Raw genomic sequence first — 17,776 nt, forward strand, 5'->3', positions numbered from 1 at the left:
AAGCCAGAGGAGGCTATGACACTGTAAATTTATGCCGATGGTTTCTCCGGTGAAGCCAGCAAAGGCTATGACAAGGTAAATTCATTGCTTTCCCTGAATCTAAATACAGCGGTGAAGTCAAGAGTTTGGGGTGGCGGGAGTGCCGCTGATTGGCATTGCAGCTCCTACTTCACCAAACTCTACCAGACCACATGTAAGTCTTTAAGATTCCATACACACTGCTGTCATAGGATGGATAGGAGTTCGGTAGAAGAGTGTAGGTCACACACAATGCTGACAGCAGACAGATGTGTGCACTCCTGGTGCAGAGCACTGCTCTCTTTGTGAAGGTGGATCTCTTTTCTGCAGAGTCTATATGGACCACTGCTGTATGGTAGCTGGACATTAGTTCTATGTGATATGTGAGCATTGCTGTGATATACTGTTGCATGACTGGTACAATAGAGAAATTAAGCACTGCTCTAATAATCCAACCATTAAGGGCACTCAATAAGAGAGGGAGAGGTGTACTGCAGCCGCCAGAGCAGTTGACTCCGGAGTGCGAGGCTCACGGTTTGATCCCCTGTGCCGGCGGCTGTTCAGCATCATGTAACTCTGGGCAACAGCTCACTTAATCTCCCCGACGGCCACCAGCTCCTGGATACTCTTAGGCGTGATAAGTTTGCGCTTTACAAAATGTGGAATTATTATTTATATTTGGATGGAGGTGGGGCCTCTGCCAACTATCATCAGATGCCCCGCCCAATCAATTATCCTGCCTCAGTTAAAGGCAGCAGCAGGGGGGGGTGCATGTTTTACGATGGCGGAATCTCAGCTAGCTCCGCCATCAGAAAACCTTTGTCAGTGATCCATGCACCACAGAGATGATAGCTTAGCAGCATCTGAAGACCAATCCCATGTAGGGGAGGGTGTTAAGACACTGTTTTTTCTTGTTAATCACCAGCATGAAAGGCATGGTTGTTGTGAATAAAAAAAAAAGAATGACCCCCCAAACACTGGGAGAAAACACCTAGTGGATCAGGGATATTTTATTTTACTGAAACAAAGCTCCTTTTTTGGGTTTTTGATGCAAATAAAAGTGACCGAGCTACCATGACATGGCAACCAGCTTGGCACGTATTTTTGCAAAAGTGCTCTTGCCCTGACGACAGGAGCACTTTCTGTGAATGTACCCACTGACAGAGATTGACAAGGTGGTTGTTGCAGGGCTCGAGCAGGCAATGCTTGCTGCACTTCAGCAGTTTAGTGGCCCATTCATCTAACGTTACCCGAGGCCCTATATCTATAGGGTGGATTGACACTCTTATCAAAGAGTCATTGGAGACTAAGGGACAGGTTTATCTGCTGCCTAGTGCCAAAGAATGCACGCTTGCATCATAGTGCAAGCGTGACTGCATTGCAGGCGTTTTTGTGCAGGAAGATGCACCTTCCTACTGAAAAAGCAATCCTCTAAGGCATTTTCTGCTTTCTAAGTGTGCTGCAGAATGCTCACTTTGAAAGAGGAAACAACGGGGAGAAATAACTACATTTCTCCTCATTGCACCTCCCGAGGGAAGGAGTAGCGTTTTGATGCATTCCCAAGTTTACCAGTCTTGGTAAATCTGGAAATGCGCCAAAATCCATGGGTGGATGCATGGGAACACCCATGCTCCACCCATGGAACACCGTCCCAGGGCAGCGTGACGAAATGAAGTGACTTACGCTGCCTTGTGTTGGCCCACATTTACCAAGCAATGCAGCACCGCGCAACATGGCTTTGCACTGCTCGATAAATTTGACTTTAGGATTGCATTGCCCATGCGATATCTTAAATGCCGAAAGGGCAATGCAATACTATGATAAATCCCAGCCTAATTCTATAGATATCCAAGCACTCGTAAGGCCTGATTACGAGTCTGGCAGTCTGAGGAACGCCAAAATCACGGTAGCACAACGGTGGCTCTAGCCATCACCGCACCGGCAGTCAGATCGCCCCATTACATGTTAGGCGATTGGACCGCCCTGGGACAGCTGCCGCCACTAGGGAACCGCCTTTCCCTGGTGGTGTTGCGGAGATCAGAGTTCGCAATATGCTTGGTGAGACCGCCGCTGTCCCGCCACGCATGTTACGAGTTTATTTCCTGACGGGCGGTGTCAGGGAGGTTCTTCCTCCGTGTGCAACGTGGCAGAGAGGAAACAAAGTTGTGCCTCCTCCGCATGTGGATGCACACAGAGGGGCATAACATGTGGTCCCTGTGTGCAAGCACAACAGTTCCAGCACGGCATGAACGTTTGAGTCCATGCCATGCAAGAACCTTGTTGTGCGTTCCCATTGAGGTGCTTTTTTCAAAGGCACCGCCGCCTAGAAAAAGGCACCGCTGCAGGATTGGCAATCCACCTGCCGGCCACACCACTTTTAAGTTGTAATCTGGTGGGCAGGCGGTGGCGAGTCTCTGCGGTGTGGGGGCACGTTGATGGCATACCGCCTGCTCCCACACAGCAGAAACGCGTTAACAGTCCCTTAGTGTGGAACCTCAGATGTAGGGGGGCTGTTTTGTCATACTGGACTGTCAGTGTCTCCTTGTATTTCTTGAACATCTATATGTTCTATTACGTCAAAATGTACTTGGTCCTTTTGGATAAGAGGTTATTTATAAATGCATTATTTATGTAAGGCTTTCCACAGCGCTACTGCACTGCTTTGGCTTTACAAGAAAAAAAAAACACAGGGTACAAAAGGCAGTAGAAAAACGTGCATCAATTTTTAAGGATAGGTTCAGAATCTTTGAACCAATGAGGTGCAGACAGAAGAGATGGGCTTTAATGATTTCCTGAAAGAAAGCAGATCCGTTTGCATCACAGCAGGGCAGGCAAAGGGTTCGACAGGTGTGATGCGCCACTGTAAAAGCAGACAAGTGCCGCTGCTACACTCAGATGAATAATTCATGAGCAGGCATGCCACCTATTCAGCAGGTTTGGGGACACATTTCTCATCTCTAGGCAGAGGATAATGATATGGCCCTAAAGGTTGTAGTTCCACAGGATGCCCTCACTAGAAGCTGAATTTGGGATGTGACTACCATTGAACGATACAATTTTGATGCACGTTCGTCAGAAAAGAAGTGGCTTCTTAGTAATTCAAGTTAAGCATTAAATCTGGCACAAGAGGTACAGCAAAACACATTGTAAGCCTTCATAAAAGATCCAGGGACACTTGAAAGACCCAAAAGAGGGACCAAGCCGACACTGCCCTCTGTTTTGTGTTTATGTTGGGCCTCAAACCAGTTTGGTCAGGTCTCTTCCCCCACATCATCCTGAACACGACCTCATACGTGCAATGAATCTCTAGGACTCCAAAACATCATAAACATGTGACAGACAGGCAGCAAAGGCTGATGCTGGCGAAGGGTTGCCTAGCAACCAAAGGTGCCTTGGCAACCTGAGAAACGATAGCAACCACGTAGCTGCTGCCAGGTCTTTGGAAAGCCTTTCTTCAGGAATGCGAGAGAAGTAGAACACTGAAGAGAAGCATATAGAGGTATAGTCCACTTGAGCTAGTCTCGGATATTAATTAAATGTAGCAGAGAGCTGGCAGTCCCCCTCAGGGCCGTGCTGGAGCAGGTAAAGGTGCCTTTGTCGCAAGCTGGAGGTAGGACCTTAATCGAAAATGTAGGGGCATATTATCAAGGAGGGCAATAAGAGATTATTGCCGCTTGCTAAGCGGCGATAATTCTATCGCCCTATTAGCAAGCTGTTGCTAACAGCAGTTAGCAACAGCTTGTAGGCGATAGCGAGCGGTTTGGGGCCCGCTTTGCATATCAGCAATATTTATCGCTAATGACACGCAAAGTGGGCGTACCCAACCTGTTAGCGACTGAAAGCTGTCGCTAACATGGCTATCGCCTATTATCAACGCAGGCGTAGCGATGGAAATATTCGCGCTAAGCGCGAATATCTCCAAAACCTAACGGCTGCTCAGACTAGTTCTTAGCCTGTATATCCGATGGGAGGTGGATATTCAGGCTAAGTCCCTGTTAGCGATAATGCCTGAATATCGCTGGATTTACAGCGATATTCACACATTTCGCCGCTATAGGCGGAAATTTTATCGCTTCAGAGATAAACGTTGCTAATAGCACGTTATCTCTGCGATGAAATACGGCGATGCTCGTAGATAAAAAAAAATTGCTAAGCCAATTTAGCGATAAATATCGCTAGTTGTTGATAATATGCCCCCTAGTGTGAAATCGAAAACTAGGAAGATTCTAGGCCAGGTGGGGTTAGAAAGGAAGGAAAGGCTTTCCCAGACTGAGGGAGGTAGTTTGTCCGTTTCCCTGCTATCTGGAGTGCTGTGACAATAATTTATTTAGCATTCATTTGATCAGTTTACCCCCATGCAGACAGCAAGACACCTATTCTGCACCCACGTCCGAGTAGAGTGTAACATTCCCTACACCTTGATCCTGTGTGGCATCTCCTTTCGCGAATTCATGTAGGTTGGTCCCTCCCGTGACTTACTGGTGCAGCAGGTGCAGTAGAAGACACACAATTGATGGACCGAATGCAGAACAAATCAAAACATTCACCCCCAGTCAAGAAATCTGGGTTAAATCCATCATTCTTTTGCTCACCATGCCACCCCAGTTTAGACCTGGCTGGGTTCAAACTGGAATGGCATGGTGAGCAAAACACGATGGATTTAGGCCCAGATCTCTGTGCTGGGGTGGATGTGTGACATTGTCCTGCATTCTGTCCATCAACTGTTGTTTTTGCATTTGTCACCCCGAGTGGGACGGGTATGCCCAGACGTGGGTCCCGTGCTCTCCATGCCACTGGAATCAAGCTATCCTGGCTGAAGAAGGGTGAAACCCCAAAACCAGTCCTAGGATGCTTGTTTCCAGTCCAGAGAGGACCTGGCTTGGCAGTTCGGGCTTGACTGTTCACATGAGGCACAGGGTCAAGACTGATTTGCATATGGCTGGGTTCAAACTGGAATGGCATGGTGAGCAAAAAAATGATGGATTTAGGCCCAGATCTCTGTACTGGGGTGAATGTATGACATTGTTCTGCATTCTGTCCATCAACTGTTGTTTTTGCATTTGTCACCCCAGGTGCAGTGGCACTGGGGCCCTGGGACCTGAGGGGCCCTCTGAACCTTTGTTGATATATCTTGCAATTAAATACAAAATAAATAAACAGCAGCCAGGGGGCCAATTTCCTTCCTTGCACTAGGGTTACCGACAAACTGCCTTCTCCTCCGTGGGGATCATCCCATTGCACGGGTAGGCACCATAAGAGAGTGGTCCGTGGGCAACAGAAAGTGACAAGTCCTACAGAAAGCAGTAGGGGGTTGATTAGCATAGACAGCGCACAATGGCGTCACATGGAGTGACGTAGAATCAATTAATATCATGGCCTTATCATATATCTCACTTTAAACTAATAGATGCACCTTAAAATAAAGCCAAGAAACAAGAGTTGCTACATAGGACATATCATTGTAAATATATGTATACAATATATATGTATTTCTCAGGCACAATAAAACCAGCAGTTTTCACAGAGTAAATAAAAAGTGCCGGCTGTGTATTTAAGGACTTGTTCAGTATGGTGCGTTTAAGGAGCATGAAAGCGCAAAAGTGTCTGTTTTTCACGCCATTAGGGAACAAAGGTGTCAATGGTGGGCAGCTACCGGCTCTTAAGTCCCTCCTGGGCCGTTCCCATGGAGATGGCAGATGCTGACGCCTGGTGAGACCGCACAGCAAGCGAACGGAACAGTCACAGCGGCGTGGCGCGAGCACGGTGACGTCACGAGTTCCAGGTTCTAATAAAAGAGACTCATTTGAGCCTCCTTCGTCCTCAAGCTATGGGGATGGTGTCTCTCACTAAAGTTAGAGAGGGAGGGTTCCGTCCACCCGCTTCCACCTCTGACTTGTGTCCTGGGAACAAAAATGCTCTTAGATGCTCTGTAAGGACAGTCGAGGGGTACAAAAATGCTATTGAAATAAGAAAGTCTTTGGAGTTTAGCCAATAGTCCAAGTTTTATAGCACAGATGAATAGAACAGGAATACTAGGCACATCTTTTTCAATATAGATGAAAAGGAAATACTGCTGGCCAAAAAACAGCCTATACAAACAATGAACACAACATAACATACAACTACCATTGAACCTAACCCCTAAATGCAACAGTTCAGAAGACTCGTTTTGTACATTACTGTGCCCCTGGGGTGCCATGTAGTGACTGGTGCTAGCAATCACCAACTTGGATAGGCAAAATCAACCAAACCTCAGATTAGAAACCTCTACTTTGCCACCAGTACACTGATCCTGGAGGGTAAATAGTGTTAGGTGATTAAACCCAAGAGTGACATAAACACCATGTTTTGTGTTCATCACCAAAGTACAATTAGAATAGACATGGTTTCAACTGGACCAAGTTGTGCCCTCTAGATTGCTGACGTTGGATGATATATACAAACGTATTAAGCACTGCTATGTGCTTGGCTGAATAAAGCTTTATTTGTGGGAAGGTGGAGGAAATGGTAAACCTGGCAGAGCCCTTCCCACAGGTTATTATGGTGCAATGGAGTGCATTGACATCAGGGTCTGAAAATGGTCCGACAAGCAAACCACAGCAGCCGTCGCCATGGGAAACATCAATCGTTCATGGCACTTGCAGAAGATATCCCTACTAAACTCAAAATTCAAATCTTCCTAAACTTGTGAGCCATGCTTTAAGAAGTTATTTTGTCCAATTATGATAATAAAAATCATCATAGCTTCAGTCCATCTCAAAGGTTCTCAATGTCTTGCTAAAACATAACACCACATAAGGGTGAAGCGGCTTCGGTGGCTTCAACCCTGCACCTCACATATGTGATAGAAGAAACCATATAAGGAAAGTATTACACAATATCAGGGAGGAGTCTGTGTTTCAGCTTCTGCAGACTCAACAGTTCCTGATCATGTTTCCAGCTCCCTGAGGGTATATTGGAACTTGATAATGCAACAAAGTGTATAGATCATCGCTCATACACATCAAACTCATGGTGACATCAGGGAATAAACAAGTGCTCCCGCTTAAAGATTTCAAATACCAATGAGGGCTTACCAAAAAGTATAGGACAGAGCCAAGCACAAACAACCCATTGCTTGTTCTTCAGGCTCTCAACATGCGCATGGTGCCAAACAATACCAACCCAGATTCCTCTTGGTACAAAACTCAAATAGCCGTAGAAGGTGCTTAGGGCATCGAGGAACAGGATGGGGCAGGTATACCCCATAAGGACAGCCAAATAATCTGTCCAACACAGGTATCCTGAATAAATCAATTTGTGAGGTTTAAAGTAGAACATGACATTTGATTAAAAATAAGTGCCCTTTAAATCAAAACAGCAAAAAATGGCCCCTTCAATGTCATCCTCTATTGTACAACATGGAAATATTTGCCAGAGTTCTAAATTCACAAGAATGTTTGACCTATTGGTCACTGAAAATATATTCATGCTACAACTTGCTTCAGAATCTGCCCTCGTGGACCCTGCGGAACTGAAGCTTGAGACATGCTCTCAATAATGGCCCAGTAGAGTTTAGGGCTATCCGGGAAGATCTGGGTATCTGGGCGTTGTAGTAGGAGCTCTTTAAAACCAGGCCACTTTGAATACACCCCTCCGCATACTCTGAGAAACTGCTCCTTGAGTTTGGATAGGACCTCCCCAATTTTCCCATGTTCTTCTTAGTCTGGCCTTGGTCCCACCATCCCCAACCAAACTAGCCCGGGTGGCTAGAATTTCACCTGACCTGAATGTGAGTCCTGACTTGCTCTTGAGGTTCCTCAGGAGGTCCAGCTGGTTGAGCGGTGGGATGAGCCTGAGATGGGTAAGAAAAGAGAGAGAATCACATCATGCAGTGCATTGGCGCAGTCTAGAGGTCAGGAGCATCGTGACTACCGGTGGCAGCTGCTCAGCGCCTGAGATTGAGTGGAAGAGTGGTTCACTTTACCTTTCCTGGCCCTTGAGGTCCACAGAATCATGTAAATTAGGATCAGGCAATGACCACCTCTGGCTCCTCCGCAGGGTCCCTCTCAACCCTCGACGAGAGGCAGATAGCCCACACTGATCAAGATAACTTGCTCCTACCACCCTTTTTAATTTACATAGAGGACAGATTACAAAAAGTCCAAATCAGAAGTAAGGATGCCCTACCATGACACAAACACATCTCCGCAGTAACCTGTTGAGTGTCTATAGAGGAGATCAGAACACAGGCAGCTGTACCTCTCGGGCAAAACAGATAGAAGTAGAGAACTCTTTTCCTCATTACGAGGAACTATCTTGCACATGTAAAATGTATGCCCCTGTAAAATCTATGCCCCAGTCCTCTCTTTCTCAACTCAAAGTATTTGTACCTAAATTCAAAGCCTCCTCTCTCCGTATGAAGGTTTCTCTCCCTCAATGGGCAAGCTTCTCTTCTTCGGCGTGTAGTATTGTCTCCATCAGAATAAATTATTCTCCCTAGGTTTGAAATGTTCTCTCTCCTAATGCAATCTTCTCCACAGTATGCAGTTTTTTTTATCTAGTAGGCAGATTTCACACCCCTATTGTGTATTATCTCCCCCAGCACGGGAATGCAAACATTCAGCCTGGGGTGCTGTCATCTACTTCAGGATGTGCTCTATGTCCCATTATCAATTATTCATCCCTTGTATACAGCCTTCTTCTCTTTCCCAGACTCCTGCCTCATCATACAGCTTTTCCACTCATAGGTAGTTTATTCTCCCCAGGATGTATTATCCACCATTACAAAATGTTCTGGTCTTCAGTATGCAGTCTTTTTTTCTTCAGGGTGCATTCTTCAGTTCCAGTTAGCATTCTTCTCCCTCAGAAGCAGGTCATACTGCCCACTAAGAAATCTCCAGTTCTTCGGAATGTAATTTTCTCCCCCACTATTCAGTCTCCTCTCTCAAAATGCAGGGGACAACCCATCATGCAGTCTTCTCCCCAGTACATTGGCTTGAACCCCACCATGCAGTATTTTTCCCAAGTATACTGCAGATTTACTAACATTTGATGCCGCACAATGCAGCAAGGCAACTTGCTGTGCTGCATCAAATGGAGAGAGCAGGAGTGCACCAAATCAACTAAGATATACGCAGTCCTGCTCTCTATCTGTGCTGGGGCACTCAGTGCAGCCTAGGGCCAATGCAGGTATCCTTGCGCCATGGTGCAAGGGTGCCTGTGCTCCAGGCAGGACTGTTTCTGTGCTAGAAGGGACACCTTTCAACACAAAAACAATCCTCTAAAGCTTTTTCCTCTTTCTATGTTTGCTGCAGAATGCCAGGAGGAGAAATAATATAATTCTCCTCATTATGCCTCACCTTGGAAGGTGTAGAATTTTGATTCATTCTTAGGTTTACTAGTGTGTGAAAATTTGGGAAGGCACCAAAATCCAAAGGTGCGTGCCTCGGAACACCACGTTCTATTCATAGAATGTATTCCAAGGGCAGAGTAACTCAAGGCAGCAATTTCCGCTGTGTTGCATTACTCCAGATCTACTATGACACGCAGAGACAGGCAAGGTAGCTCTGCGTGGCATTGGCAATCTCACTTAAGAGCTTGCGTTCCCTTTTGTGACGCAACAGTGTTGCAGCCCTCAGTAAATCTGGGCCCTAGTGCACAATGTTCTCACTGCATATTGCAATATGCTCCCCAGTGTGAAGTATTTTCCACAGCATGCAGTCTTCTCATCCAGTGTTCAGTATTTGACACAGAATGCTCTTTCGTCCCTACTAAAGAGATTTCATACTCAGTGTGCAGTCAAGTTCTCCAATATGCAGTCTTTTTGCCCACTATGTTGTATTTTCCCCAGTATGCAATTTTTCCCCTATACATAGTTTTGTCACCCACTATACAGGGTTCTCCACAGCCTGCAATGTTGTACCCCAGAATCCAGTCTTCAGTGTGCAGTTATTTCCCCTGGTATGGAGTATTTTTCCCAGTGTGCAGTTTTCCCCCATACACACTTTTCTCACCCATTATGCAGGTTTTTCCACAGCAAGCAGGATTGTTCCCCAGTATGCAGTCTTCAGTGTGCAGTTATTTCCCCCGGTAAGGAGTATTTTTCCCAGTGTGTAGTTTTTCCACCCAAGTATGCAGTACTCTCCTGAGAATGCTATTGTCTCCCCAGTGTGCAGGCTTCATAACCAGGGTGCAGTATTTTCTCCAAAGCAATCTTCACACCAAGGGGTCCATTATGATGTCGGGCGGATTGCCTCCGCCAGGCTGGCGGTAGCCACCGCCGGCCTGGCGGAGGCAATCCGCCCGACATCCATTGCCAAATTCCCCCCCGCCATATTAGGATGGCGGGGGGGACCGCTGCGGTGAAAATCACCGCCCGCCTGTTTTCCGCACCGGTGGCCTTGCGGCCGGGGCGGAATATGTTTAATATGGTGGCGGTGTCTGTTAGACACCGCCAGCCATATTACAATGGGCATTCTGTCACGCCTTTCCGTGGCGGCAATGCCGCCACTGAAAGGCAGGCGGTGTTCACTCTGGGGGCCCACTGTGGGTCCCCAGAGTGAAGGCCCAAGGGGGGTGGCACACGGGGGGTACCTGTGGTACCCCCCTGCATTTGCATAATCAAAGCGGCAGGCACCGCGCGGTGCCTGCAGCTTTGATTATGCAAACGGTGCAAAGCATTTTTGGTATTGTGGCGGGCGGAGCAGAGAGCTCCGCCCGCCACAATACTATAAATACAGGATGTGCCCGCCACTGTGGCAGGCACATCCTAATGGTACATGCGGGACCCCCGCCCTTAGGGCGGGCGGTCCCGATTTTCGATAGGATGGCGGGCGGGCAAAGCCCGCCCGCCATCCTAATGTGCCCCCAAATATGCTGTCCTCACACCCACTGCATGGTCTTCACACCCTGTATGAAGTCTTGATGCCCAGTGTGAAGTTTAGATTTTTCACTCAGAATTCACTCTTTTCTCACGAATGTAGTATCCTCCCCACATGCAGTCTAACCGCCCCCCCTCTCCAAAGCGTCCCCATCAATCTAAAAAAAACATTGGCTAAAAGCAAAAATCCTGATACTTAAGGAGACTGCATCCTGAGTAGATGTGCCCCTTGTGAAAGGGCAGGATACCATCACTCACAGTGAAGTAAATCAATGGCTGAAGTGAACTTACCACACAGCCCCATGCCACATGCTGTAGTGGGCATAGGAAGAATGTAAATGACACAAATACAGACCAATGGATGGAGAGGTATGACTGAAAGCTCCTATAAGTACCTATATCACACATATAATTTTAATAAAATGTAAAGTTTTTGGTTAATGCCAGACCTATAAAGGGTAAAAACAACAGTTTTGTTTAATGGCTGATGTGGGTGGTTGGTGGGGTTGGAGTTGAAATTTAATAATCATTCGACACAAATTCACAGTTAAAATTGAGCCTGGAGTTTTGTTTAAACAAAGAATATGAGTAAATATTCTGTGATTAGTCTGTTGCCCTTCCATTGCTTTCAAGAAGCCCTATGGTCAGAGCTCACCAATAGTCAATCACGTACACAAGCATACTGCCAAGAAAATGGGGCACCTGACATACCTTAGGCTCTAAAGAAAGCGTAGGATGACAATAGCTCAGATATTTCTAAGACCCACACGCACCTGGCTGGATGGCACCTAAAATGGCCTATTGTTCTAAGTTAATGGTCTCACCGGCATTTGTCATGTGGTGGTAGAGAAAGCGACCACTCTATACCCACACTCTATCATATGATTTACAGTGGCGGCTGACATGGCTCGCGGATGGTGCGGCAGGCGCAATAGTGGGCGCAAGGAGATAGAGGGGGTTGTGCAAGGATGTGCAAAACACAAAAAAAAATAACTTACCTTCCCGCTGTGTTCCATGTCTCATTCTCATGCATCAGGAAGCACAGCCAGGCCCACCTGACCAATCACAAGGCTGCAATGCTGTGTTCTGATTAGTAGGCACCCAGGCTCGCCTCACTAAACACAATGTTGCAATGCTGCGTTGTGATTGGTTTTGAGCATCCTGGTTTGACGCTCAACTAGGGAATAGGGGCCTGGGCATGTTCTCCGCCAGGCTGTGATGCAGTCTGCATGGAGAACGTGGAAAGTACGCATGACTGGTTTGGGCAGACCAAGAGAGACGACCAAACCGTCATTGCGTACTTAGGAGTGGGTAAATCACTCCTCCCCGGCCCTGCTCTGAGAGCAGCAAAACAAATAAGATGAGAGCAGAGCAGCCCTGCCCACCCGCTCGCCCGTAAAGCAGCACAAACATAAAATGATAATAACTGAAAGTTATTATCATTTGATGTTTTCTCTTCTCGCACTGCTGGAAAGCAGTGGGGCAACGCTCCTCCATCATAGCGGAGGAGCCGCCACTGATGATTTAGATAATATAAGTCCACCCAGCCCTACATTAGGAGCAAAATAACTTGTTCAATCAATAAATAAAACATTTTTTTACTAGATTGGTTGTCAGAGGTCATTCCTAACATCAACAGTGTAGGGCAGCAGTAGGTTGTATCAAATAGCCGTAGGATGGGGCACCTTCCATGGGAATATCTCAATGTCACCACAAACCAATAAAGAAGAGAATGCTAATTGGCTACATTGTTGAGGAATCCAAGATGTGGCAGGAATTTAATACTGAATTCCCTTCTGACTTTTCTTGGGTATTTCTTTCGGTAAGCAAAGGAATGGAGATGAAGGTTGATGTACCTACTGTCTTACACGCAGGTGTGACGTTGGTCCATGTCACCTGGCGCCAACTTTCCAGTGACAGGCTTTTCCTAGGCTTTTGAATATTTTTAGTTTTGGTTCAATCCATGGAACAGAATACAATAACTAGAGCCAAATAAAATAAACCACAAGACTTAAATAGCTCCCAATCATCTGGAGCCAAAGGGTTGTTTTATCTCCCTAGAGCAGAACGCATACGCAGCAGCGTGAGGTATTTTATGTTAATTTTATTTTTAGTGTTCACATAAGCAGCAATAGGCCTGATTATGAGATTGGGAGTGTGGGAGCAGGCCGGCATGTAACTGCCCAACACCCATACTGCCAAACTCCACTGCCAACCACCAGCAAGATTACAAGTTGTAATCTGAGCGGGCAATCCTGCAGCGGCTGGCCCACTGCACTGCCTTTCAAAGGCTCATAGGAGAGTCTTTAGAAAGGCAGAGCCGGTGGACCGCCGTAGCATGTTCCAGCATGACATGGACTGTAAAGTCCATGTTGTACCATAACTAGGGGTGCAGAAAGAAAAGGGGGGCACACCATTTGCCCCCGCTGCATACAAACCCATGCACCGAGGTACCAGGGGACCCTGTAGGGCCACTTTAGTTTCCTCACCACCACCCTCTTCATTGCAGGTTCACCACCATGAAAAGGAGGGCAGTGAGGAAACTCATAATATGCTTGGAGGTGCAGCACCTGCACCGCTAATATATTGTGGCCTCAGACCACTGCAAGACCATCATTAATCGCTGATCCCTGGGGGTAGCAGCAGTCCTATGGTGTTCCAGTCACCAAAGTCATAATACGACGGTCAGACTGCAGTTGCAGCATTTGCCGCACCGCCACTGTGGGTTTGGCGGTCTGTCGGACACCAAACTCATAAAAAAGGCCCTATGTCTCCACCCAGCTGCATAAAACATGCTTGCTGTAGGTATCCAAATCAAGTTTTTGTAAATAAAATTTTGATAAAAGGTGTATTCAGCCATCATGCTTTCTGCCGTGGGCACTTTTTTGCCTAATCACCTTTCGGGGGCAAATGTATAACTTGTTAATTCAGGTCTGTGTCAGCTATATATCAACAAAGGCTGCATGTGACCTATGGATATTTTTCCAAGAAGCCATTTTAATTTGCTTACCCCCAGGTAAAGCTCTGAAGATGCCCTTTATCAGATGAATACAGGTCACACAATTCTGTGTTGTGGTTTGAATTAAGATAATTGTATGCCGCAAGGCTTGATTTAGGAAAAGTTTTAGAGGCTGCATAGTCTATAATTAACAAAATCAAATGCTTTGCAGCCCCAAAACGAAAAGTTGCAATAAACAAAAGTCATACTGCATGTCAGAAATGTCTTCCTGATTCACAATCTACACTTTACACTTTACACTTTACGGCCCATGAGGATTTGAAAAGATAGGGAGTAGATAAAGGAATACAACTCTCTTCTTGCAATTCACTATGGAATGTATCAATAAATTGTAGTTGTAAACCACTGATCAAATACCGGGTCCTGAAAGAGAGTTATTTTCATTTGCAAAGTGGAAACTGTCATTGTGGGAAAGATTCCACCTTGTGAATGTAGGCACCTGTATGTATGTATGTATGTAAGAATGTAAGTATGTGACATTTCTACAGCAAGAACCTAACCAGAAACCTGCAGCGCTCAGTGCAGTGTCAAAAGCAAGCAAAACGTCAATGAGTAATAGGAGAGGTAGCTGTTTTGTGGACAGTTAATGCATTGTGAGGTAGGGTTCTTTAAAGAGGTGCGTTTTGGGCTTTTTCTTAAATTGGAGCACCATTAGGGCAGTCCTGATGGATACTGAGATTTTGTCCAAGTTTCTGGGTGCATTGATGCAAATGACTTACAACCTTGTTTTTTTGTTTTTTTAGAAATTTCAGTCTGCAATCTGATAGTATCCTGGCAGATGTGCTGAGAGAACCACCTGAGCTGGACTTCTGCATGCTGTCTCCAAAGGCCTTCACTGAATAATAACTTTTGTTTCTGGATTTAGCCTCTGTCCATTTGAGAGGCAACTACACCTTTACAACTAAGGGGCCAATTACGATGTCGGGTAGCAAGCCTCCTCCTGACATTCGGAATCTCCTTGACCGTGTCGGAACGCTTCCGACTGACTCGATTCGTTTACAATCTGCCCGACCGATTATGATGTTCGCGGTCGGATTGTAAACTGCACGGTCTTTCCAAATCATTTTCGAACAAATCTTGCAGCACCCGTGTTGGTCGGAACCGCATCGTACAGCTCTACCAACAGCGTTTCTGAGCGAGTGATTATGATGCCGGTTTCCAACAGCCTTTCTGAGTCGGCCCGTTCGACATAAAAATGTTGTCGGAAAGTGACTGTGGGCCGAGGCGTAACACAGGCCACAGCAGCCCCCGCGGTGCGGGGGGGCCCTCTCCCTCCAGGGGGCCCCGTCAGCACCGCACTTCTGCTGGGGAGCTCTAGATTGAGTCCGGAGGGGGCCCCTTCACGTAACCTGCAGGGGTGCCCCCTCAAGGTTCGTTATGCCACTGACTTTGGGAACCCCTAGCAAGGCCCCCTTCACCCTGCGGCCTCCGGTTGGGGTCAAGCGGGTACTCAGGGGACCCCCCTGTAAAACCCTGCACTGTGTGGCTGGCACAATGGGGTGCCCACAACAGGGTGCAGGGTTTACTGCAAACACCTAATTTCCCCATAGGCTCCAATAGGAATCAATGGGAAACCGACTGAACAGTGTTTGGTCGCATTGTAATTGGTCGGGCGGAATCACCGACCGCGACTCGGTTGGATCTGTTCCGAGACGGTGTCGGACAGAAACTTTTCACCCAACATCTTAATCGGCCCCTATATATATTGGCATCCAGTCAGTGCAAATGCTGTAATGGAGATTTGCTGCCCTTCACAGACCTGCCTCCCTGCATTTGCAGACATTCACAGGAGTCACATACACATCAATAGGGCAGGCATTCAGGGAGTCACATACATATTAGGAGTTTTTGCGACTTCCTGCAACAGATTTGTACCTCGCTAAATGCTGGTGGGGTCGCAAACCAGTCAGCACGCAAGAAACACCAACTGGTTTTCGACCTCTTTGTAGTACATCAGGCCATAGTTCTTTGATGGGGAAAGTTTAACTACAAGAACCTGAATTCCAAGGAAAAGCAAGACTATAGGTTAGCCAGTCATGAATGATATGGGACAACATGAGATCTAGACATGTTGGGTGAATTAATCCAATCTAATGTTTGCAAAGTTTTGTATTTATTTCCAGAAAATTAAAATTCCATGAAAATGTAATAAAATGATGCTTTCATGGAGAAATGTATGACTTTCTTTAAAACAGGTGCATAAAAATGTCTGAAGACACTATCAGGAGACTGGATCGAGCAGAAAAGTCTCTCGGTGAGATTTTTTCTATGTGATTCAGTCTGCTGCTGGTATCTTGCACTGCTTTTTTTTTTAATGAAGGTGCTTTTTCACATTTTTTTTTAATGCACATTGTGAAGATTTTGCACATTTTGCAGTGTAATCCAATTTTTTGCCCAGGAATAAGTCAAACCCTCAATAATATGTCCTTTTGAGTATAATTTGTCCATGAGTGCAATGTTCTGTTGGGGTACCTGGGTGCTTTAATGCACTGGAAAGTTCAATGCAACAACTGAAAAATGTGATTAAGTAACTTTGTGATGAAGTTCAGTTTTATAGGTACTATATCGCCGACAGTATTTCCAGACTGCCCACTAGCTCGTATATGGTGCACTTGAACGACACCAATCCTGAAGTTGTCACTGGGAAACCTTTCACGAACACTCCACATGCCCAGACTTGATGCACTGGTTGGACAAAACCTAGTACACAGATGTGGATGCATGGAAATAACCAGTAATGGGGAAAGGGTGGAAATTGAGTCTATGCTGCCGCGGCTGAGAAGACATGACACCACAAACACCTTGTACACACCAACATGCAGGTCATACCTGGAGGCACCGTAAGCCTGTGAGCTTTTTTTAACCAAGAGAAGAAAAAAGAAGAGAACAATAAAAGGAAGGTGGAAATAAAGAAAATAAAATTATACAGCATTTAAAGAGGAAAAAGGAAAGGCTTTCATGACTGAGCCAAGAGCTTAATGTTAAGGCTTTCTGCTAGTTCTGCCAAACAGCGAGTTACAGCATCATTATTTTCACTGGGAGAAGTTTATATGGTTTGCAGGGTGTATTTACAGGCAATTATAATCCACAAATTCAGGGTGCTATGTCTTCATTTCCACTATCATTGCTTTAAATGCCTTCACTGCTCAACCTTCACTTTGACCTAACTTGAATTTGCTCCTTATCCATAAGATTGAAATGACCTCTACTTTGTCCCTTTCCTTTTCTCCCATTAACAGTCCTATGCCTAACCATTATCCTATCAATTTCCTTTATCATATTTTTATTTGTATTTGATTAATTTAGATATCATTAATACCAACCCATTCTCTAAAACTAAATTGAATGTAATTACATTTTCTAATGAATTAAATGAAGTTACATTTTTCTAGCACTAATTCCAAACCTAACTATTTTTTATTCAAATGAAATTATGTTTTCTTATTGTAAAATACTTACAACTCTAAGCTAAATTGTTTTCAATCTACTTAATACATTTAAATCTTATAGCATTTCTTTTGTTAACTTAACACTAAACATAAACTTATAATCAATTCAATTGAAATTATTGGACTCAAATACTTTCATATAAATGCAACTCTTAATTTTATTTGCATTATCTATTAAAATAATACTAATCATAACGATAACTCTATTCAACTAATTCAAATTATGTATTATTAGTTTAGTGATCTTTTTAACCCTGGTGCTAAAATTATATGCAGCTTAATAATCATATTCCTCATGGGCACAGTACCGCAGTAAACAAAAGCAGACAAAGAAAAGATGTAGTCAAATTAATTGCAAGGAAGTAAACTGCAAAGTAAAGGGTGAGAGGTGAATGTTTGATATAATATGTGCTTACGCCCAGTCCGATC

At 45.4% G+C, this 17,776-nt stretch overlaps 1 protein-coding gene across 1 annotated transcript in view; it reads right to left on the reverse strand.

Annotated features, from left to right (window-relative positions):
• The window catches only part of KCNQ2 (potassium voltage-gated channel subfamily Q member 2), a 359,037-nt gene that overhangs the window by 68,717 nt on the left and 272,544 nt on the right, over positions 1-17,776 (reverse strand). The window contains exons 9-10 of the mRNA XM_078650429.1: positions 16,728-16,751; positions 7,784-7,852 (exon numbers count right to left, since the gene is read on the reverse strand). Coding sequence (XP_078506555.1) covers positions 7,784-7,852; positions 16,728-16,751 — 93 coding nt within the window. The remainder of the gene's footprint in view (positions 1-7,783; positions 7,853-16,727; positions 16,752-17,776) is intronic.

This window comes from Lissotriton helveticus, chromosome 7, assembly GCF_964261635.1.
Source record: "Lissotriton helveticus chromosome 7, aLisHel1.1, whole genome shotgun sequence".
NCBI lineage: Eukaryota > Metazoa > Chordata > Amphibia > Caudata > Salamandridae > Lissotriton > Lissotriton helveticus.